The sequence below is a fragment of the Hippocampus bargibanti genome, linkage group LG07 (genome assembly GCF_051943395.1).
Source record: "Hippocampus bargibanti isolate YZ-2025 linkage group LG07, ASM5194339v1, whole genome shotgun sequence".
Taxonomy (NCBI): Eukaryota; Metazoa; Chordata; class Actinopteri; order Syngnathiformes; family Syngnathidae; genus Hippocampus; species Hippocampus bargibanti.
Window position 1 is genome coordinate 19,189,164 of NC_142740.1, and position 25,467 is coordinate 19,214,630.

A 25,467-nucleotide genomic window follows, 5' to 3' on the forward strand; every position below is an offset into this window, starting at 1 on the left:
GCACTGAATGAGAATGAGGTGTTTATGTTCATAATAATAGGGTGGATTATAATGTACTTAATACTCGGAGGTGCAAGATATCACAAACAGCTTTAAGTATGATGTGGGATTTGAAAACTACATCTATTTAAAAAAACATGTTGCATACATTACAACAGGGCAGGAAATGTAACTGTTGTCAAGCTTCACTGTAATATTAATTTTGTGTGAACGTATCAACAAAGTACAAAACTCAAAATAGCTTTATTGTGATTTTTTTTAACCAAAAACAAGCACAAATGGTGATGAGATGATTAATTCTTGACAATGAAAACACTGGAATTTTCCGAGCCTCAACTAAAATTTACAAAGGGCAAAGTGAACTGCTTGCAATTTTTTTAGCTGACTAATAAACGTTAAAAAAACCAAAAAAGTGACAGATACTAAGAATCTAAAATGGAAAACATAAAAAATATTTTCATAATATCATCATGTGCACGTGCATATATATACACAAGTGGTGTGTTAGCCATCCTGCTGCTGTATGAAAGGATTGGGAATCGCCTCCATGCCATCCTGTGGACAAATGAGCACTACTGAGGTCCCCCTGCAGACCACCAGTCCTAATTGCCTGGTGTCTTCTGTCAGTTTGAGCTGATCATCAGGATCTGGACACAGGCACAAAATGCAGGTGTCAGATAACTCTAGATTTCGTGCCCTAGATTTTCCCCGACCAAGTCACATTGTATTTTGCTAAAATCTCTCGGGAGGTGTCCCAAATACTATGGGCAATCAAGATGTATTGCATGAAAACTAATGTTGTAAATTGGGGGGGAAGGACAAAATATACATTACTTACCACGCATGTACTCAATGGTACCGTCCAGTACAAGGTTCAATAATGGGTCGAACCCTTTAAGGACACCGCTAGCTGAAAAGGAAAGCACACTTATAAATCCACATTTACAGTCTGACAACATCACTAAAATGGACTCACCTTCTCGTCCTCCTTGAAACTTTACTCGAATCGGCTTGTCGATGTATTTAGACAAATCAAAGATACTCTCCTTTTTCTTCTTGTCTTTGTCCTAACAAACACAATGTAATGTGATTTGGTAGTGTGCAAAAACGCGCCGCACACAACTTGTCGGTGGTTTAGCTTCAGGCTAGCTGTCGTTGTTAAATGAATTGCATGCCTGTAAATTGACTACGATCCAGAAAAAAAGCGCTTGATGGACATCGGAAATGATACCAGGGACAACACGGTACCGTTTATTAATGTTTGTGTGAAAGTTGATGAACAAAAGCGCATAGAATCCCAACGAAAACGCAAACAACGCAAACTCACCGCCATGTTGGCTTCAGAATCCGGAAAAGAAACTTTGACCTCAAGATGCTCAGCCAATCAAATTTCGCATCACACAAAATGGAGGGACTGACGTCAGAGTTTGAATTCTTTTCGAGTTTCTTTTCGTCTTTTCTGTATTTTTTTCTTTGTAAAATTCAATACGGTGTTGATTTAGGTTGTGTTTTTCATTATTATTCCCACACTACGTACAGAAAAAAACAATCGTTTGGACTTTCAACCAACTTAACGTGTATCTCATTGGACAGTGGGAGGAAGCTGGAGAAACATTAAAACTGTGAAGCTGGGGTGACGCCAGTTTTTCTCTGTGTGAATATGCACACTCAAATTACGGAGCCCCTAAGGGGACATCGAAGAAAAAAAAAAAAAACTTTGCGAGATCTCGCAAAACTTTGCGTTCCCTCGCAAAAGTTTGCGTTCCCTCGCAAAACTTTGCGTTCCCTCGCAATACTTTGCGTTCCCTCGCAATACTTTGCATTCTCTCGCAAAGATTGCGAGATCTCGCAATCTTTTTTTAAAAAATGTGCGTTCCTGTACTTCCGGGTCAGCTTGGCTCAGGTAGACGGTCGCGCGCGCTGCTTATTGAGAGAAGGTAACAACTCGGCGCATCATGGAGGAAGACTTGGAACACTTCTTGCAGTCAAGAAACGTCCCTCACGTGGACATTGCACGTATGAAAAGCGACAAGGTGGGCATACAGCTACAAAGTCTGATGTAATAAGCAAAACAAGAGAAACATGGACATTTTTTTTCGAAGTAGTATTGGTAGTAGGTCAATAAAGTGAAAGTGAAGCTAACATTTCTATCTACTCTACCTGTACTGTTAATTCTATTTTAATAATGAGGTTATTAACACAATTTAAAATCGATATTACAGTTAGTAATTGGGCTGCCGCTACCTAATATACTATTCTGGTGTAATACTGAATACAAATAATGATGACTGTAGTGTCCCATCACTCATGTGAATATGTTAAATGTATTAAAAGTTATTGATAATTAAATAAACATGTCAAGTATTTATTCTCACAATTTATCTTTGCAGGTTGACATGGCAGTAATTGCTATGATGACCGAAGAGCAAATGGGCAAATATATCACTTCTTATGGTGATCGAATAGCTGTTCTTTGCTTTTGTCATCAGAAAATGTCCAGTGGTGATAATGAACTGCTCCTCCAAAAATTAAGAGGCAAAATAAGATCAAGGAAAAAAGGTGTACTGGCTGAGACTTCGGGAGTACTCCAAAACCATGTTGATGGGATGGCAAGACATAACAATGTTTCTGCAGAAAAGACTCAAAGGAAGATTTATGGCAACGATTACCATCAAGTGAGGACAAGCAAAGGTGGAGGAACAAGGTATGCCATCCTGGAAAAAAACAGCAACTGTCGCTCAAATTTTGGAGCTGGGAAAAGGGCTATTTTTCCCAGATGGAAGCTAAACCAAAGGACCTGTTGAAGACTTTACTTTTGAGGTCTGTGATTTCAAAAGAAACCACATTGCTTTAGATGAAACAATTGGCAGACTCTATGAAAAAAAACAAATTGAAACTGTTAAGATTTTACATTGGCACAAAAGAAAATACTCCAACATCTCATTTGGATGAATGCAGTGAAGCTCATTCATCTGTCACCAACATGGTGGGAGAAAGTGCGCAATTGATTGATTGACTCTCTTATGTCTACACACACATGCACACACATCAGTTTAGGAGCATTTCATTATTTGTACTTTGAGATGTAAAACATCTGTCATGGTCAACCTTGCGTAGGGCAGTCTACAGTTGTATTTTCCTTTTGTGTCTACAATTGATTTCATGGTTATTATTCATTCATTCAATTTTCCATATCACTTATTCTCCTAATGGTTTCGGATATGGTGCCACTTTCAGTTTGACCTAAAGGTTTGAAGTTGATATGTCATGTAATGTTGCAAATATTTGCACTGTTCAAACAAAAGCAATTCTTTTTTTACTTGATATTGTATTCCATTTATATGTTTGTGATTGCTGTTCATACGAATTTGTCAATGTTAATAAAATTTGTTCCAAATAATTCATGTTTTTTTTAAACACAAGACACCACCTGCTGACGAAATTGAAGAGTGACAATTATGTTATCATTTACAGGCAAGTGATTGTGTACTGGGGTGCAGGAATACTATACAGATCCACATTGGTTAAGTATTTGTGGTTAAAATCAGCAACCAAGACAGTATATTTATTGACACCCAGAATGATTTGGCAAATGAACATTTCATATTGATCAAATATGCTTTCCTTATACAGTAACAAAAACAGCAGACAAAAAATTATTTAAATTGTGATTGCTATATATTATTCGTCCTCAAATGTATCCCAATAATCCATTTAAAGTGAAGTGATAAAAGAAATGATGAACAAAGGGTTGAAGAAATGGCAATGGTCGTCGGATTCAGCCTTCATTAAATATTACTTCGAACCAGTTGAGGAGCCATAAAATGGCTTCACCCAAACACACACCAAAAAAAAATATGGTTATTGCTTTGAGTAATTCATGTTTAAATTTTAATGTAATATAATTCCAGTATGACTGGTATACGGAAACAAAAATGCTTTCACCAAAGGTTAATGTCTCTGACCCCTGAAAACATCATGCTTCTAATTTAGAATTGCAGTAAGGGCCTCTCTGAGGTGCAAGTACAAGTTCAGAGCCTGATACGGCTCTTTTGGTGGCATCAGACCAGACTGGGCCATTAAGGAAGCACACAATACAAATACATCCGGATCACAAGGCATAGTTAAACGGAAGACACACTGGCTTTTGCATAGTTGAACTTGTTCATTGTCAACTGTGGAGAGGAAGTCCCTTGTGCCATAAAGTTCAGGTAAAGAATACATCACGTTGGGCCGACCACTGGGGACATTTATGTTCTTTGAGGGCCTGATGAGATGGCTGTTCCAAACACGGGCAGTATCATCCAACTCATCCTGTTGAGAATAATATCAGAATCAGAATCATCTTTTTTTGCCAAGTATGTAGTACACACAAGGAAATTGTCTCCTGTAGCTGCACTAGTCTCATCAAAAAATGGAGGCACTATACAGTTCTATTGGGGTTACTTTTTAGAGAGTTAATTGCTTGAGGGAAGAAGTTGTTTAAATGCCTGCTGGATTTGGTGTGATATACAGACAGATTTAGGAAGAGTTGCACAGTCATAGCAGCTCTTATGAGCAAGAAATTATAGAATTAGACTGCTTTTTCTCTCCCTGCTCCCTCCTTTCTACCTTAAACTCGTCACTCATGTTTACTACTCTGCCCATCCCCACTTTTCCTTCATCTTTTCCTTGATCATTTCACCTTCACCCTATGTCCCCACACACACAGACCACTATCTTCTTTCCACTATCCGATTATTTACCTTCTTTTGTGTCCCATCAACACCCTCTCAAATACAAAAATACATATTTCATAAATGGAGCTACAGAATATATGAACTCACCTGAATAAGTCCCATGCAACAAAATTGCAGGATGCTTTTGTCCAGAAATCCACCATCAAAGAAGCCATTGTCTCTGAGGTCTTTGAAGAGTGATAACCAGAATTCCATGCATTGGCTGCGAAGAAACCCCCACCAATATTAAATTATTTGATTGGCGGTGCTGGCTCCATCCAAGTAACTGTCAAGGGTGCTGCCTGGCGGTATGGGCACCAGGAAACGCTGGAAGCCTTTAACATGACCATTTTCAGTCCCCAAATCAGCTCGAACGATTCGAGGACAACCTCCCAAACGGTGCACAACTTCAATGTAGTAACCTCCAATTAACTTCGGGTCACTACTTGTTGTGTAGGCATCGAGCCACATTATTTTCCTTGAAAAGCCATCAATAGCCCCATTGATGCAAATTCCAAACGGTTTCAGTTTGTCATATGAATCCATATGCCAAATAAAATTCGGCCCTTTCGAGAAGTAGTTTCGTCGTCTCAGACGTCTTGCTTGCCTTAAAGACACTCCTCTCGGATCCAACTCTTTCAGGACCAGACGAACATCCTCTTTCCTGACAAGAAGCCCATGTTCTCTGCACTTACTGTACATCCACCTGTAACCGTGTAGTTGTCCGAATAAAGTCAACCAAGACGCCCAAGTCATCGAACGTTTTTCGGCGAAATAGTCCACTTTTGTTCACCACTCGCTTCAAATGTCTTTCACTTATTAGTAAACCGTGTTTAATCTCAAGAACGGATTTTATATCTTTGTATTTCAAGCCAATTTTAAAGTAAAACTGGATTAAAGGAACGAAAGGGTGAAAAGGCTCCATGTTTGTTGTTTTCGGTTACACTGACGATGAACCGGAAGTACATGTACGCGTATTTTTTAAAAAAAGATTGCGAGATCTCGCATTCTTTGCAAGATCTCGCAAAGAATGCGAGATCTCGCAAAAGTATTGCGAGGGAACGCAAAGTATTGCGAGGGAACGCAAAGTTTTGCGAGGGAACGCAAAGTTTTACGAGATCTCGCAAAGTTTTTTTTTTTTTCTTCGATGTCCCCTTAGGGGCTCCGTACAAATTGAATTTTGAATCGATGATTTTTTTTGTTCAACTGTACCCCAAGACACATTTATTTTGTTATAGTTCTGAAAGTAATGGTGCAGCCATTGTCCAAAGGCGTATACAAAATATATGTGACATTTCTGAAATCAAACCACATACTAGTCTACGTTTAATATTCAAGGTTTGTTTTTATACCACTCCGCCATGTTGCACTGGACTGAGGGACACAAGGGATCTATTAATATCACCAGTTGGTGGGTTGTATGTTATCCAAAAGGTCATTCAACTGTGCAGAAGACGGTTGCTTGTTGTGATATGGCCTGTCAAATAAACAATATTCTTGCTGAGCGGATAAACCAACACGAGGAAGATAACATTATTTTACAACCTGACGTTATGCTACAAGTCAATGGAGCTTCTTTTTACGTCAGCCGTCATCAGCTTGCGCTTCAGAGTCCCTACTTCCGGGCTCTCTTTTTTGGCTGTGGTGTTGAAAGCACAAAAAGGAAAATAGAGCTGAAAGGGGTTCGCCGGCAGCATTTCAAGGTGTTAATGCACTATAGCCAGACTTCTATTCTCACTCTGGACAGAGAAAATGTTTTGGGTATCCTTGAGACAGCAGATTTTCTTCAGCTGGAGCGAGCCAAGCTGCTGTGCTGCAAATTCCTCGAACGTGAGCTCCACCTATGCAATTGTTTGGAAATGATGGCTTTTGCCTGGCAGCGAGGCTGCGCTCAATTATACGGTGCAGCAAGGAATGTAGCCCTCACGCACTTCTCTGCTGTTGTCTCTGAAGAGGACTTCCTGTCCTTGTCTAAGGAGACAGTGGCACACCTACTCGCCAGTGACGACTTGACCCTCCATAGAGAGGATTTGGTGCTCGAGGCAATCTTACGCTGGGTGTCCTTTGACAAAAAAAGAGAGGAACATTTTCTTGAGCTCATTGAGTTGGTGAGACCTGAGTCTCTGTCGCTGACATTTATCGCTAAACTTTTGAACACAATGACAAACAGTTCTGACACGACAGCCAAACTGATTCGTATGCTGAATGATCATTTCCCAAAGTCCTGGTCGGTTGGGAGGTCCCTCCAAAGGACCAAGCAAAGTCTCTTTGTTGTGGGAGGACCTCATGATCAAGAAGAGCAGGCGTCCTACCAGTTTTATCCACTCAGTGGGAGATGGCAAAACTGTGCACCCCTGCAGAGGAAGAACCTCACTCAGTACTCGGTAGCAGCAGTAGGTAAAAGATATTGATTACACAATCTAATAATTCTAGCCACTTTGGTAAAGCTAATGATTCATAACACTGCATTATTAATAATGATGTTTCAGATTAATGTCATACAGCAGAGCATACACATACTGATTTTATCACCTTAACCAATATTTCAATGTCACCGTGAATGTGTCAGACCTCACACATGATGATAACAATATGACCATTTTAGAGTCAGGTCAAGTCAGTTTTAGGCTAAACTGGTAGTTTTAGGCTAAACTGCCAGTAAGACTTTAGTTTGCTGACGAAGTTTCTTGGATAAGAAGCGAAATGTCCGACACCTTCAAAGAAGTACAGATGACGGCTGAAGAAACCTTTTCATCGATGGACTACTCCTGTACGACTGAGAGCTTACACAGACGTAAAAAAACAGTAGAGGTGCATTTGAAGCAGTCAGCACCACCCACAAGGGATAAAAAGAGAAGAGATAAAAAAACAGAAGCTTCAAGTCATTTCCCAATTGGGCCTCATACCATCACAATCACTGAATCTATGGCTGGGTTGAACTTGGTGGAGGCCAAAAATAAACATTTGTGATCATAAATCTTGAACAGGTTTAACATCTATGATTGTCAGATATGGTTTATCTCCTTTGAAACAGATCCAGGAGGAACATCAGAATCAGAATCATCTTTATTGCCAAGTATGTAGAACACACAAGGAATTTGTTTCCGGTAGAACACGCTGCAATAGTATCGTCGTCAAAAAAACTGCTAAGTGGCACTATACAGTTCCATTTTGGCTACTGTTGAAAGAGTTCAAAGAGTTAATGGCTTGGGGGAAGAAGCTGTTTAAATGTCTGCTGGATTTGGTGGATCGGTAGCGCCTGCCTCAGGGGAGTAGCTGGAAAAGGTGGTGGGCAGGGTGCGGAGGGTCCAGTAGGATTTTCCGCGCCCTAGTTTGGATGCCACAGAATATAATTACAGACCAGGATATTCATTTGGAGATATCGGATAATTGGGAGTGTGCTCACCACAGGGGAGATAGCAGTCATTTCTGCCGTTCAGCCACTTTTACTGGCAATTGTCATGACATTTTTATGCCTTTTCTCATTATGTGTAGGAGACAGTGTGGTAGTGACAGGGGGCTACTTCCGTGACGTGCTGTGGTTCAGCGTGGACTGGGTCAGAAGATACGAATGTGGGAGCCAGCGGCGGATGGATGGACCTGCTTTGCAGAAGTCCAGGCACAGCCACTGCTCCATTGCGCTGGATTTCGTCCTGTATGTCTTGGGGGGCAGCATGGACGAGGGGCTGGTGGCTGATGTTGAAAAACTGATCCTGGGGTCAGACGAGGGTTGGCAAAATGTCAGCCCCATGATTAGGGCGGTGGAAAGGGCAGCTGTTGCCACTTTGGGCCACTCTATTTATGTCGCGTGTGGTCTCGATGAAAATGGAGAGGCGTTTGGTGGAATACAGCGGTATCACACCAGGGAGAATCATTGGGATATAATCGCTTATTCTCCTTTTCCACGGTGAGTCCATTTACAATGTTTTGCCTTTTTTGACGATAATACCTTGTGGAATAATTTGTACCGTTTTTTAGATATGACCTGGTTGCCACAGAACTCAATGGTGCCATCTATCTGTTTGGAGGCCAAGCTTTGCGCTTCGACGTGGAAACAGTCGAGTGGACTGTTGTACAGGAGGAATTTCTGGAGAAAAGGTTCTTCTGTGGCTGCACCACTGTCAATGGCCAGATATTCCTGTTGTGTGAGAAAAAGACTAACAAAGCACTCCCCAATATGGTTTGGTTTGACCCTTATGTAGACACTGGCATCAAAGTGGACAATGCTATACCATGTCCTGTTCCACTCAGAGGATGTGTCACCGTGAAAGTGCTTGGATGAAAGTGTGTGAGGTCGAAATAAATACATTGACTGATAACGTTTTAGCACACCTGTCTGGGCCATTTATACGGTGGGCAACAGTATTTCAAGTGCTACTGGGGGTTTAACACTAGGGGCCTACTGCTGCTACTGAGTACTGCGTGAAGTTCTTCCTCTACAGGGGTGCACCGTTTTTCCATCTCCCACTGAGTGGATAAAACACTTTTGATAATATATTTTTCAATGCATGTATGCAAAATCCACGATACGAACCCACAGTAAAAGATTTGAAGCAAAGATAAAAATAGCCATATACCGGCAGTGGTGGACCATCAAGGCCTGCAAGGTCTTCTTTGCTGGCCTAGAAATCTCTGAATCACAGACTAATGTGAATTATATTTTGTCTATGAATTCTTATTAAATAATTCCAAATTGTCTTTCAGCTTCCTTTCATTTGTTTTCCTCTGTTGTGCTGCTTTGAGATGTCTGTTTCGTATTTATGCATTTAACCAATCACATTTCAGCCATCATTTTTACCAAGGTCAAAAATCTATCTGGAGGCTTTCACAATCAGTTCTGCGCGCCCTGGAGCGTAAAAATAAATGTCGCTGAAACTTGTTTTAACCAATCAGATTTCAAGTTGGCAACTCAACGCCTGCTGTCATGAATTCACTAATAAAGGCAAATCCAATCCAATCCACACATGCATGGTAAAAAAATAGAACAGTTTGACAGTATTTCTTCTAGTCACAAATAATTTCCTTGCTATTGGCACCATCTAGTGGACTTGTTGTAAATCACACCACACGCGCAGAAGTGGATTGATTCAGACGTAGCACTACTATGTCTGAATCAATCCTACTAATACTGCCTAGCGATGAAATCCACGGCCAGCCACCGCATACCGGTACAGTTTTTTTAAAATTTATTTTTTGGTACAAGAACGCTACAAAATTGCTGAACAGGAAAACAATATTATCTGCAAGAACTTATTTTATACATTTTTCTCACAAACATCAACTCAAATTTTTAATATTATTGAGGTACTATTTTTCTTCAATATTATTCCACATCCGAGCGTGACGGCCTGACTGTCAGTGTAAGTGCACCTAACACACATCTGCCATCTAGTGGTAATTGGTTATCTTACATTTTAAAAATTGACTGCGGCATACCATTTAAAAAAGGGCCACTCAGAGTGGCCAGGCTTGACCCAAGAAAGCAAATGTTCATGATATATTAATGTGTGAAAATATGACAGGGGTCATTGCAGGGAGGGTTTGAGCCACTTTTAATGAAAAACAAATGTTACTGTACGTTGACGGTTCAGCCCTTTTAGTGGTAAATGTTGTCATTCACCACTCAGCTCAAGCACACGTCTTTTGTGTTAGTGTATCTCTGCTATACTGCTGGTAACCACAAATTCATACACATTTACTGCTTTCAAATAGTATTTTGCTCTTCAAGAGTCCTTTTTAATTAATGCCCATCGGTGCATACAGTGCAGCTGACTTCACCAAACGTGTCACAGGGTCGTGTAAAAACAGGAGGGTTAAGGCACAAAACAAAAGTGCTGTACAGATAACCACAACAACAAAAAAAGTCACACGATTTTGTAGAAAAGAACAGCAAAGCTAATGGGAGCATGTATTTGTCGAAGACATCAGTATTTTGGATATTATTTATCGTCCACCGAATCTCTGTTGAGGTATTTTAGAGACGTCACACAGTAACTTGCAGAAAAAAAATCTCTTGAACCATGTGACATAATACTCTCCACATATTTGTACAAAGAAGTTGCATTGCTGGAAAATTAGCATGACTCTTTAATGTGCTAACAGACGGGCAAAAAGAGATCATAAAAAGTCGCCGAAGCGGTAAAACAAAAAAAAAATATCTTGATATACTTCTGAACAGTCAGCCGATGATGATAGTAACTTGTTAAAAATGTTTTTCCATACAGATTATCATGGGGGTATTTTGACTTTGACAACAACAACAACAAAAATAAAGGTGTTTTCCACACCAATGATTACCATCCAGTATAAAAATGATTCTAGATTAATTACAAATACATTTATGTTTCTTTCTATTTTGGTGATTTACAGTGATAAGAAGAACAATTCAACGTTCTTTCGGCAGAAAGTACAATAAATGTACTTGTTGCCATACATATTTATAAGCTTTCATATACAGTATCAACAGGTCCTCCGGATTTTCCACAGAGTTTGTAAATTTGTGAGTAAATTGTAAACTGATCATAATTTCAGTATTCACACTTTTTGTGGCATTTGTTTATCTGGTATGTTGTGAGATTTTTGGAACGTAAAAATGGGAGGCTTTGGCTCAATGAGGGTTGGGAAACGGTGTTCTAAACTGTCTCATTTAAAATATCTCATTTACAAAACACTCAGGCGAAACTTTATAAATATAAAATGAACAGAAGAGTGGCATCACAAAAGTGAGGCTGTTTTCTTCCAATGTGACACTGGGCGCATACAATCATTTGTGCTTTTTTTTCGCTGCCTCTTTTCGTGCAATGAAGAAAAGCAAAAACACACGCTGACGGTGGCATGAAATCATCAATGGACCATAGGTACATTGGTCAAGAATGACAAACTTTGCCTGGACCTTATCTGGCTTTGGGCAGTCTGCTGTTGAGATTCCTCTGGTTGGTGAGGTTGTTGAGCACACAGTTGTTGGCTAGCGATGCCAGTTTGGAATTGATGGCACCCTTCCTTTGCTCCCAACTGCTCTCATCTTCTTCTGGCTCTTCGTCCTCGTCTGCCTGGCTCTCCTCATCACTGCGCTCGTCGCGTTCCACCTGGAGACAAAAGTAAATCCAGCAGTGTTGTTAAAAAAATTACACATCAAAACAAAAATCATTGAAGTAATTTACACATGTGTGCTAGTCACTAACGTGTACTATTGACAATTGCAATTGCCAGTGGCTATAAAATTAGATGCCCTTTAAAATGAAAAAGAAAACTGTTTATGCTAGATAGGCATACATTCAATCAAATATTAACTCATTCACTGCCATTCCCGAATTTAAATCATGACGTGGAGCGCCATTCCCGGATTTTTTCAGGTTTTGTTTTTTTTCTCGCGGGGGTGGGGGTGCGTTTCTATCTTTGGTCAGACATCTGGCAATGTTTTTCTCCAACGAGGGTGCTGCATTTACCTTTTGGACACATCTCGATATTCTGTGGGTCACTCTCACCTTTCCCTTGAACATAAACTTGCAGATCATTCGCACGATAAGGTAGGCCCAGAAGATGTGCAGAGCTTGCAGCACCAACAGGAGAGCGTTGAAAAAGTAATAGCCAAAGAAGGGTTCGAAGAAGTCAAGAGATAACACCAACGTTGTGTGGATGATTCTGAAAAAACAGTGTAGCATCAATTTATATCAATTTTAGACCAAAGCCATGAGAGAAAAAACTTCTGGATTACAATTTAATCTTTGGAAAAACAATAAATTCTTCCAACTTTATTGGAACAGTTTGGAGTAGGCCTTTTTGCTGTGTCAGCGGTGCCAAGGTTAAAACGAATCACAAAAGAAAAAAAAGAGTGGCTGCCTTTCCAGCAGCTCCTGTATTTTGTTTTTCTACTTCCATTCTTTTCATAATTTTGCTGCTGTGAAATGTAAATTTCTCCATTGCGAGACTAATAAAGGAAAATTAGTGAACAAAACTAAGTCCATAAAAGCAAGTTTGAACGGGTTTGAGAAATGTGACCACAATGCATTTAAGGCACTTTTGCATGATTTATTGATTATATAATTTTTGGGAGGAGTGTCAAATTATAATATTTTCTTTATCTTCTGCAAAGCACAACTAAAATTGCTGCAGTTTACCAAGGAGCTTAGACTAGATTCAGTGTATCTCGAAATCTGTATTGTAAGGCAGCCAACGTGATGACACTTGTAGGTTCAGCACAATGTCCATTGAAGTGAAACAAAAAAATGTGTCAAAAATATCACGACGGAGTGGCACATTTTCCCACAATGTCAACATACCTACAAGGAAACACCACCAGCCGTGTAATCAGGAAAACCAAAGAAAAGATGACAAATAGTGAGTCACAAGTCTTGGTCCACTCAGCGTAGTGAAGCATCTTGGCTGACTAAAAAACAAAACAAAAAACAAACAAACAAACAAACAAACAAAAAAAAATTATTTCCTTAGTTATTTATGTGTTTATATATATATATATATATATATATATATATATATATATATATATATATATATATATATATATATATATATATATATATATATATATATATATATATTTTTTTACTAAATTTGATGATGCATCAATTTTTGCCTTTTTACCACAACAGGGATCCTAAAAGTGAAAATAATTTTCGAGTATATTAATGGTCCAAGGAGTAACAATAAGCGGGACAAGTAGGCATCCCTTTGGTTCATTTGATTGTTTTATATTTGTGGACCAGAAGTGATTTTCACATGATTTTACGGCTCCCATGCAGTAAATGTTGTCGTAAAAAAAATCTGCATCCTAATGCTACCATCTCGGTCAGACAAATAAAAAAACTTGGAAAAAAATATATAACATTTAACCGGTTACTCATCAAGAGTCAGTTTCTAAATTATTTCCTCCAAACCATAGGGATTCATGTTCACAGCCTTTACTGCCTTATTGGTTTGGGTTCACATGAGGACAAAGTGGGGGTCAAAGGTTCAACATTCCCGAACCTCAGTTTCCCCCCCCCCCAAAAAAAAAAAAAAATCAGATAGGAGTTTTCAATCCATTTTGAACAGATTTTGATTAGTACTAAGGAAGGATCACGCGAGAGGTACCTCGAGCAGGAAGTCGGATGAGTCGTGCAACAGCATCACAAGTGTGCCAATTCTCACGTAATTGGCGCAGTAGGAGAAACCAATGAGAAATATGGTGGCAATGTGATGAATGACCTGCTCCTTGAAATCCTGTAGCAAATGTAAATTTGAAAAGATGAGGCAGTAGCTTGAAGATTTAAAACAAGATAATAGCAGAAGCTGCAATACTGTGGTCCACTAATATACATTGTAAAATATATAATCAAACAGATTTACAGCAGATGTAAAAAGTTTGACGCCTATTCTTTTGGGGAGCTGGACAAAAAATATCTATACAGTATATTTTTTGTGCTTGTACTTAATATGAAAACACATTAAAATTGTATTCAAACCCACATTTGAATCATTTATTGCTGGATATAATTAAAAATTAACAGCTCTGATGTAAAATACAAGTGGAAACAGAACCAAGTCAAGTGTGTTTTTGTGTGTGCATGTATGTGCGTGCGTGTGTGCGGGTGTGTGTGTGTGTGTGTGTGTGCGTGTGCGTGTGCATGTGTGTGTACGTGCGTGTGCATGTGTGTGTACGTGCGCGGCTTACTTTTCGCTTCACGTCCACAGAGACACAGAGAAGCAGTGACAGATAGAAGCCAAGTTCCAGGGTGTAATACCAGCGATGGGCATTGGTGACAACCTGAAACAGAATTAAAGTAATTTGAGATTTTTAGGTTTATAAGCATTTTTTTAACCAGTTCTTATTTTTTAGAAAATGCCTTGTTTCTTATATTTCGCTGATTGGGTGAAAACGGAAACTGCATTTCTCAAACAACTACGAAACGGCCCTTATTCTGTATATCGATACCGAAATAACTAATTTCAAAACAAACCCTGAAAGCTCATGTGATAAAAATTGATGAAGATGAAAACAACAAATTTTCACAATAATGAGAGATAGTTTTCAGTAGTTTTATAAACTGAAGGTTTCAGTAATATTTTTGGTTTAGCTTTTCTTTTTTTGTTTTTTTAGGAAACATTTAGTTTTTATTTTGTCAACGAATGTTTGATTTTCAGTTTTAGTTGTGAGTTCAGTTTTCATTAGTTTTAGTCATCTTTCATTAGTCTTCATACACTATTATAATCTTGCAGGTAAGCACGTCCACCTCAGTGCAGAGGTGCCAGTGTTTGATTCAAGCTTCCTGTGTAAAGTTTGCATGCTCTGTTTCCTCCCACATTCCAAAGCATTGTAGTGTGATTGAACAATCAAAAGCTTAGCGAGAAAGATTTGTCTCAAGCTCGCAATTTGTTGGGGAAAAAGAATCTCAACATACTTGAGCTCCCAAATGTGTATATATATATATATATATATATATATATATATATATATATATATATATATATATATATATATATATATATATATATATACAGTAAAGTCTCGTTATATCGATATTCAAGGGAGTCCGAAAAAATATCGATATAACCGGGACTATCGATATATCCGACCCTGTTTGCATGTAATTTTCTCCGTGCGCGCATAGAAATAGTATCAATATAACCGCGACTATCGATATAACGAGACTTTACTGTATATATATATATATATATATATATATATATATATATATATATATATATATATATATATATATATATATATATATATATATATATATATATATATATATATATATATATATATATATATATACTGCGATTGGCTGGCAACAAATTCAGGGTGTCCCCCGCCTCGTGCCCGAAGACAGCTGAGATAGGCTCCAGCAACCCCCGCGACCCTAATGAGGAATATATATCGATAGTCCGGTTATATCGATATTTTTTCCGACTCCCGAGAATATCAATGTAACGAAAATTTACTGTATATATATCGAGAAAGAGAGAGAGAGAGAGAGAGAGAGAGAGAGAGAGAGAGAGAGAGAGAGAGAGAGAGAGCGAGAGAGAAAGAGAGAGAGACAGTGAGACAGTGCGACAGCGAGACAGAGAGAGATTTATAACACTTCATTCTGTTCAAGGATTTAACCACCCCACAAGCCAAGTCTGTAAAAACTTCATTCCACTCATGTATGATATATACGGAACATTCCAAGCGGCATTCTGCTCTTAAATCTCAATACGAGGCAGGTGACAGCCTGGAACTATTGAGACAAAGAGAGGAAGCCCGCAAAGGCAAAAGAACCCCGTGAAAGGAAACGCTGAAACAATGTAAGCAGTAGCAGCAAGACATTATTCACCCCGCAACGCTGAACCTGCTTTTGATGTTGTTGGTCTGAGGCCGTGAACCCTAAAGCAAAGGCTGGCTTCTCTGAAGGAATGCCGACTTGCAGGCATGCCTAACTGTCACCAGAGTTAATAGCTTTCCAAACCAGTGCTAACAACATCGCTAGTCGGTGGGCGGAGGTTGAAGTGATCTTTTAAAATCTGTCACAGTTTGAGTTACCTCAGGGACTGCTACTCAGTGTTGGGGTGGAGTACAAACTCATCATTACATATCTTTCTCTTTTGCATTTGCACGGCTGAAAACTTTCACTTCTACTCCACTGTGTTTCTTAAAGAAAATGAATAGTTTATTTGGAATATATTTCCGCTGTCTTTTATCACTCATGATTGCAAAATAAAATGCAAACGCCTGAACCGCAGAGTATGAAGGGTAGTCCTAGTTGTACTGATGTAGTCGTAATACCGGTACGGGAGCTCAAGAAAATGAGATGCAGGTTTTACGAAAATCTTCATGTGGCCACAGTTTGTGTGTGTCTTTAACTCTATGCCTCTCCTCTCAGCATGACAACAAATGCCAACGTCGCTGACCTTTACCTAGAACCATGAAACAAACCCTATCACACAAAAAGCATAAATAAAAACTTCTAAGCAAAAAATGAACTACACACTTTTTTCCAATTATTTTATTACACTTTCAATCAAAAAGAAAAGTAAATATTAGAAAGTTAGAATAAAGTAAATTCCACACACTCTGTTTTACATTTTCAGTAAAAGGCTTTTACTTTTTACTGTGTTTTACTTTTCATCGTAACATTTATTATTGTTTTCTTTTTTTACTCTCACTTACAGGACTGCTGCCAGTATCGATATATTTTATACTGTTCAAGGTCAAACAAGGTCTGTAATCAATCGGCACATCAGTTGTGGTTGAAAAATGTGGTTTATTTTAAAATAATGCTAACGTAACCCCAAAGAAGAGTCGTAGGACTAATATGAACACACAACCTGTAAAAAAAAAATCACTCCTTACTTTCCTACCTGCTTAGGAAAACTCCGCCAACACTCCCTCTGATCCCAAAACCACGCTGACTGAAGGGTGCAAAAACAACAGATTAGTTATGATAACAAAGTCACTGAATACCGTCTAACATTATTACAAAATGTAAGCACGCTAAAAATATAACAATAATACACATCAAAAGTTTTAATAATGTTATTTGGTTGGCCAAAATGTCTTGAATTTGCTTCTTTCGAATGACATGCACCCCAAAAAAAACAGACTTACATCGAGCAAAGAGCCGAGCCCTGCCGTGAAAGCCACGAGGTAGAAGACAAAGCGCCAACTGCAATGCACGAAAAGGAAACAATTTACAGTCCACTCTTAGGTCAGGAATTATTCACACAATGACAAAGTTGTTCTTATTTGCCTTTACACAGCTAATTCAAATGATAACAATCAAGAAATGTGGATGTTCAACAATGAATTGTTCGGCAAAGTTTGCAAGTTTATGCATTATCAGGTTTTGTTGTTGAATTGTGAATAATTTTAACCCTCATATGTTGAAAAAAACATTGATTATGTTGTGGGTCATTTTTACCCATATGTAAAAATCCACATGAAACAGTCAAATACTAGGTGATATCAACAATAACTGTTTCTGAGATGTTATAAACACACTAGAAAAGAAATACAGCATATGTGCTATCCCACTTGGATATTTTAGAAAAGAAAAGGATATCCAGTGCTTTAGTTAACACAAAAAAATGGAAACAGGTAAAATTGACCCCTTAATATAATATGAGGGTTAAGAGATTTGGCACAATTATTCTCGACTTGGCGGTCATGAACATCACATCAATTTGCAGAGACTCAAATATATTTGGAAAATGAAACTGAGAAATGCAAATGTGAATCTCATTTTTAATATCATTCACATATCCATTTTCTATAAGTGTACTGTACTTGATATTACTCAAAGGTGGAATGGTAGTTTGGTTAACATGATTCGGTAATACTTAGCGTTCTTATTTTTCTCTTGAACTTAGCAAATGCTCAATACGTCTCTAAAAAATAAAACTAATACTAAAACTAATAAAAAACTAAAAATTAGTAGTTTAAAAAAATAATCCAACAAAAACAAACTAACAAAACAAATGAAAACTAACAATTGGTTAATTGGAAAGCCAACACAAAGTAAAAACAAACTTGAATGGAAAACTTATTATAACCCAGTTTGAAGTACCTGGAGAAAGTAACAAATGTTTCTTTTGTCAATTTTGGGATTTAATTTTTTTAATATTAAGTCTCAGAAGATAGTTTGTTTGAGACTTACGAGGCCTCGCAGAACTTTTTGGTATTGGTGGGTCGGTCCTGGTTTCTCCTATGCCTAAACCAGCTTTGAATTTTTGACTGGGAGAGTCCACAAATCTTTCCCAAGCTCGCCAACTCACTCTGAGGGGAACACAAAGACACAATTAAAACATTCGGCTGTACCCTACAGCGATCTCTCTCTGTGCGAGGGGCAACATTTAGTCAACCTTGTTGGGTGACATTTGTGTTGCCATTTCACGAGACGAAATGCAAATTAGCTTGGCGTCTGTATTTTCCTTGCTGACAAATACAATAGCAGACTTTCTTTGGATGCAACAGTAATGTGTCACAGACTTTTATTAACATTGTTTAATCCATAAAAGATATCAACACGAATCACAAAACTATTGTAAAACTATTTAATGACAAATAACAGAAAATTGTGTAATGCAGTCATCACAAGAATGACTGTATTGTCACTTCTGATGCATATCTCCTAATTCGCCTGACACATCGGAATGGGATGAATAAAACAAGTGATAAAGACTTGATTTGCAAGAAATAATTGAAAATAGAATGGGAATTGTTTGAATGTTAACAATTCCCGTCCCACCTGATGGGTGTAATAAAAACACAAGGAGCGCTACCGTACTCTATTTGCGAGCATGCAACGTAAAGCATCCACAAAAAGACGATCACACCAAGACATTCACGACTGTTTATACACGAACGCTGATGACGAAACAACAGACGGAACTGTATATGAGTGTGGAGGTGTAATCCTGTAATGAACCTGTCTGAAACTTTGTAGTTGACAGTTGAAAAATTGTCTTGGCTTAAACCCGCCAATTTTCCAGAAATGTGTATTTTTTATGTGCCTTTTTAATTGTTAGAGGTTTATGTTGGGCAAGCCAAAAATCATTCATGGACTTCTGGTTCCACTCAGGTGACGGCACATCAGTCATCATGGATTTTCTCACAGGGACTTTTTCAAACTGTTCAAACAGGTACTTGTTGAGAAACAGGTGCCCAGTCATTGTTTCGCAATCTCCACTTATGAATAAAGTGGTTAAAACAAACAAAATGGATATTTAGCTTGACAAAAACAAACAAACAAACAAACAAAAAACCTAAATGATTAGCATGCATTTGCATGATTTTGGATCTGTATAAACGGGACAGCGAACAAAGGAGGCAGTAATACATCTGTGTCAGCTCTTAGTTGTACAGGAGTGGTCAAGTCAAAGTAAAAGTCAGCTTTATTGTTAAATATTCTAATATGCATGACATACAGCACAGATGAAATTACTGTCCTCTCTGACCCAGCGTGCAAGGCACTTACAATGACTTTAACAAACATAATAAAGTCTCGTTATATCGATATTCAAGGGAGTTCAAAAAAATATCGATATAACCGGGACTATCGATATATCCGACCCTGTTTGCATGTAATTTTCTCCGTGCGTGCATAGAAATAGTATCAATATAACCGGGACTATCGATATATCCGATATCGATATAAAGAGACTTTACTGTATATATATATATATTCAAGAGAGAGAGAGAGAGAGAGAGAGAGAGAGAGAGAGAGAGAGAGAGAGAGAGAGAGAGAGAGAGAGAGAGAGAGAGAGAGAGAGAGAGAGCAGGGGGAGAAGGTGGTCTGGTACACCCAGGGCGATTGTGATGCACTAGTGTTTAGTAAAACACAACCCTTCCCTAATCACCAAAGTAAAAATCCCACTGTGACCTTTCAGAGCATCTAATTTAGATAGTAAAGGTCACACATAGCATCCCATTCAGCTGTGCGCGCCCTTTGCACATGGTCACATCTCATGAAAAAGGTGGTAGACTGAACACAAAGACATACTTGTGACGGCTGACGGTTGTTGTGTTTGTAGAAGTTCTCCAGTTTTGGAATAGGAGCGGCTCGAATCCTAATCCGATCCTTCACACCTAAATGTTTGCTTAAAGGAACAGCTATGACCCTGGCGACGACAGAACGAGAATACAAGAGGATGAATTATTGAGTTGCATTCAATATGGGTGTCATCAACACCTGTCCAACGCGACACCACATCAGCAATGTAACTTTTAGCGGCAACCAGATAGGTCATTATGCTATTCCCATGTGACACATTGTGACTGTCTTTGCTGATCCGGCATCAAGAAGACACTTGATCTGCATGCGTGTGTCCCTCACAGTGACATGGAAAAAAAGGACAATGTTGTTGTATTCACAAGAGCGCTTGATTACTGCCCATGTGTGTAACACTATCTCAGAAAATAATCATCCTGAAACAAGCGGAGATGGAGAGGTCAAAAACAATGGGAAGGTCACACACACGCACACACACACACACACACACACACACACACACACATGCACACACACACACACACACACACACACACACACACACACACACACACACACACACGCACGCACGCACACAAACGCGCACACGCACACGAACACACACACACACTCTCATACACACACACAAACACACACGCACACACACACATTGATTTCGAACAAATCACTTTTCGAACGGCCTTATGGAACCAATTTTAGTGGAAAATCGAGTTACGACCGTGTATGCGAAAATTACAAGAAAACAGCACGGAACTGTCTCTGTGTAAACCATCTGGCGCAGATGCCAAATTTATCGAATTACATAATATAAATAAAAAATATTTAAATGAAGTTGATCACATTCACCAGGGATTCCGATTATTGATGATGTTTTAATGTGTGCAGATGGCTACAGATTTGTTTTACTCATGGACGTTTTCAGAGGATGGAAAAATACTTCAATTAGCTAGCTAGCCCACTGAGATGAATTTGAAAACAAATTGCTCCACAGACAGTCCCCTTTAGAGGTGCAAAATATTGTTCATAAAATTAGCATTTCATTAATACATTATTTTTTTATATTGCAGTCCTATTCCCATGATGGCATTTGACACAGCTAATATTGTTTTAGCTACAATGGCCAGCACATTGGATTCGAAAGGCCTTTGGGAGATTTAATTGACAAAGCAACAATAGAGGCTCTGCGTTAGTTGACATTGAGCATAAAAACTGGCCCTTCCTGTCAATTTGGTGGCGGAAAGTAGACAACTCTTTAAACCTTCTGAAACCAAGTCAAACGACAGGTAACACCCGACTTACGAGCAGCTCGACTTACGACCACCCGTACTTACGACAATGACCTCCAGACCCTATTTTTTAAAATTTTAATTCTACGCCTGGCACCGCAACGCGCTAGCAGGCCGGCAACGCGTATGACAATTTTGGCCAGGCAGCCAGCATCTCATTCTCTCAAAGCAATCGGCCAAATGATGGCACCAGAGGGGGGGAGTTTACGTGTCATTTAGCCTCCGAGTCTCTATTCAACATTTTAAATGGATTTCAAACTTGCGTCCATTTCGACTTATGACCATTTGGTCGGAACGGAACTCGGTCGTAAATTACCTGTATTGCCATATGTAGTGTAATGCAATGTGATCAGACTGGATGAAAAAACAAACAAACAAAAAAGCAAACAAACAAACAAACATCTAACGAACTAACTACATGAATACATGAATAATTAATTCATTAATTAATTTACATGTACTGGAAACATTGCAGTCAAGAGAAGCACAGCAAATACACAATTGAAAATAAATAATTACAATTCCATGAAATTTCCCCATTGTGCACATTTCCCGACCGTGGGACCATTAAAGGCTTTCTGATTCTGATTCTGAAACAAATATCAGAATTAGCAAATGTAGGTCAGTGCTTCTGGCAGGTTTGGGGCTTGCTGAGGAGACCTTGCTGTCCTTGATGGCTAATCAATGTCACTGATACAAACCGGTACAGCAGAGGCATCTGGAGTTAACAAAGGATTACACATACTTGCTGTACTACTGGTCAGTGTTAAGGCCGATAAAAGTATCTCGGAGATCAGGCATGTCAAACAGGATCCCTATCTCTCCGTCATCACATCATTACGGTGTTCTTCTGTCACTGTTGACTCCTGCTTATTGTTGACAAGCTGTCAGCCAGCCAAACCAGTCGAGTGGCCAGTCACAAAAATATGGCTCATATTGTAAATTTAAATAAGTTATACACATATTCATATTGCAGAGAATGTCAGCTGTCAGGGCCAGGAAGCCCATGAACCATGACTGTGAGAAACGCTTGACTGACATTTTGGACCTTATTCCAAGAATAGAAAATCCATGAAATTGTATGAATTTATGACCAAAATTCTGTTCTCTACATCAATAATGTCAGTCTTTTTTTGTCCAACCTCTCTGTGCATCTATGTTAATGTAATCTGGTCGGTACTGAGTATTTTTCTCCATTTCTTATAGTTCTGTCATGTTATTAGAAAAATATAGATTTGAAAGTGCTCCAGATGTACATGACACACTGGTGTGTTATTTTATTTTGTTCATGAATAGTGTAGCATTGATGGCTTTTATAATAACGTGATAGTAGTGGTGCATATAGGTAAATTAGGTCCACACTGAAGACATCATTCTGGCACAAGAGCAGAAATAATGATGCTTAAAATATCTGCTATGTTGTATGTGGTGCATTTTAAACCTTACAGTGATCAGTACTCACCCATCCAATATATTCGTTCTTGGTCAATACTCAGCTCAGTCTATACACGGTGAAATCATCATAAATGGGGAATATTTGACATGGCGATTGCAATTGCTGACACTGTCAACCCAAATATCCATTTGAAAGCGTTCTTTTTAATATTTTGCAGAACAACACACACTGCAATTGTTTCAGCTCCTAGAAAAATGATCAGTAATTTCTCTGGAAGTCCCTAATATGTAAACATAGCCTTTAAAATGATCTGTTCCATTTTTCTCAAGGAGTACATTCATTATATCCTAAAACACTGTACATGACGTAGGACAAGCCAATTCCCTCTCCTCATCACCACGGCACTACTTGCCTTTGTCGCTACTTGCTCCGCAGGGAATTGTGTAATTAACACAACTGGGGATATGAAAGCTTGTGGTGGATCAGCAGACTCGCAAACCACAATTGATTTAAAGCATCTGCAGTACAGGAGCTATAATACAAAAAAGGCTGCACTCACTTTATGTTCTGTATGGTCAGATGCTTTTAGAGGGGAACATGGAGTCATCAGCTAAAAGTGTCTATTCATGATCTCAGCCTCCCCCTTCACATCTGAAGAACACCCCCTAACCACTCACACACCCTAATGCAGCAAACCAGCCAGCGTGACGGGCACAAGTTGAAGGAGAAACTCGACACCCCCATAATTATATACGCAGCAACCACAACGTACACCACATCTAATGGGATTCAATATAAATTTTGCATCATTTTGTGTTGACATTGATCAGTATGTGTCTTCACTGATATTTTCTGGGTGTGTGAGTTACTCCCAAAAATGAAAGCACGTATCATTTATAGATGATGAAACTTTTTTGTTGAAGAAGATAACACGTGTAATCATGATTATGCTAACCAGTATTGAATCCTTTGACCTGTTTTGGCAACAAAACTTGTTTTTTGCATTGTGGAAAAGTTTACAGCATTACATTTCTCTGTGGCATTGCGTGTCAGTCTATTCATTTACATATATGCCTAACAGGTAGGAAGTCGAAACTAAAACAAACCAAGGTAGAAATTAAAGGTATCAGTTAAAATCAGCCATGCATATGCATTTCATCATTGGGATTCAATATTACTTTTCAGCAGATTATTTCTGACAGATAATACACACATGAGAGGTTTTCACATGCAAAGTTAAGTAGTGTGCGGTCGCAAGAACACAGAACATGACATGAAAATGGGAATTCAGATTTAGAGTACTGAGGTTGGATAATTAAGATTGACAGAATGAAAATTAATGAATTAATCCTTCACACAAGTTGTATGATTACATCTGAGGTTGTACACCAGTAATTTTTACTGGTGTGCAACTGTACAACAACAGACTGAGACCTCCTCATAAAGCTAAGGTAAACAACAGCCGTCAGAGTGACGGGCTGTAATGCAAATGTAAGATCCAAGCAGGAAGCCTTTCACTCACCTCTCAAAAACATATCTCAAGGCTATGAAAGCAAAGGCCACTGGCAAAGTGTACACAAGGTCTCTGGGCAGTGGATAGTGACCCTCGCTCATATTCATGTCCTGCCAGTGGATGCCGGGAGGCAGCCAGTACCTGTCTTGCCACAGCCACTCATTAAGCAGGGCCTCCATCCTGCGGACAAAGTAGAGCACTCTTTTAATGTGACCAGTTTAAACGGATGCCATTCATATTTTTAATCTTCTTACATCATAGTGCAAGACACACAGCAAACACACAGCAAAGACACACAGCAAATTCTTAGCAAAAAAATGAGCACACCGACAAGAATTAATGCACATGCTGATGAGTTGTAATAGGTTCCGACAGTCACATTGATTGACTGACGTGTTGAGTTTACGGAGAAGCCCCACTTTGAATCCTTGAGTAAGTCATACCGCAACGCCACTTTATCTCAACCGGAGAAACGAGTTTGTATTGAAGAAACAATGTGTATATTGTTAATATTTGTAATAATAATCAACACCATGGCAAGAAAACATCAGAAAACGCCCCCACCACACACGCACACACATACAAACACAAACACACGTCAACCCAAAAGACACACACAGCCTTGTGAATATCCGCCTTGTGTTTCTATTTTTGTCTTCATTACACCAAACTTCATCTGTTTTATTTACGCAGAAGAAACCCAAACGCAAAATCTCTTACCTGCTCGTGCTCCTGGAAAGGATGACAATCGCACAGCGACAAATTGACAGAGAAGCCTTCAGAGGGCTCATGCTGGGGGCGGAGCTATAACGTCATCAGCGTCATTAGAGCAGAGGAGGGGTGGGGGGGGGGGGGGGGGGGGGGGCTGAAGCGGTGGCGGGGGAGATAAAATTCAGCCACTGGAAGAATACGATAGGTACTTGCTGTTAAATCGATCGTGAGTACTTGCTGTACTTCAGGTTTTTCATCTTACGTTTACATGTATGAACTAAGGTGCTTTTCATAGTCACTTTAAAGTAAATGTTTTTAAATGCATGCGGGAACATGTATGATGTAGGAGAAG

General features: G+C 39.0%; 3 protein-coding genes across 3 annotated transcripts; 1 reads left to right on the forward strand and 2 right to left on the reverse strand.

Moving 5' to 3' along the window:
* Window positions 1-227: 227 nt before the first annotated feature.
* Window positions 228-1,354, reverse strand: lsm7 (LSM7 homolog, U6 small nuclear RNA and mRNA degradation associated). Its single transcript, XM_089000937.1, has 4 exons — window positions 1,328-1,354; window positions 977-1,067; window positions 839-910; window positions 228-647 (listed from the first exon to the last, which is right to left on the reverse strand). Exons 1-4 carry the CDS (start codon window positions 1,331-1,333, stop codon window positions 505-507), a joined length of 312 nt encoding a protein of 103 aa, XP_088857063.1. The 5' UTR covers window positions 1,334-1,354; the 3' UTR covers window positions 228-504.
* Window positions 1,355-6,174: 4,820 nt separating this feature from the next.
* On the forward strand, window positions 6,175-9,405 carry LOC148895710 (kelch-like protein 23). The gene is made up of 3 exons (XM_089001003.1): window positions 6,175-7,115; window positions 8,214-8,625; window positions 8,697-9,405. The coding sequence occupies exons 1-3, from the start codon at window positions 6,191-6,193 to the stop codon at window positions 8,998-9,000; spliced, it is 1,641 nt and encodes a 546-aa protein (XP_088857129.1). The 5' UTR covers window positions 6,175-6,190; the 3' UTR covers window positions 9,001-9,405.
* An 848-nt stretch (window positions 9,406-10,253) lies between these two features.
* On the reverse strand, window positions 10,254-25,208 carry cers4a (ceramide synthase 4a). The gene is made up of 11 exons (XM_089001128.1): window positions 25,125-25,208; window positions 24,414-24,584; window positions 20,201-20,318; window positions 18,356-18,474; window positions 17,308-17,365; window positions 17,061-17,111; window positions 14,389-14,481; window positions 13,809-13,937; window positions 12,998-13,104; window positions 12,203-12,359; window positions 10,254-11,803 (listed from the first exon to the last, which is right to left on the reverse strand). The coding sequence occupies exons 1-11, from the start codon at window positions 25,193-25,195 to the stop codon at window positions 11,612-11,614; spliced, it is 1,266 nt and encodes a 421-aa protein (XP_088857254.1). The 5' UTR covers window positions 25,196-25,208; the 3' UTR covers window positions 10,254-11,611.
* Window positions 25,209-25,467: the final 259 nt, after the last annotated feature.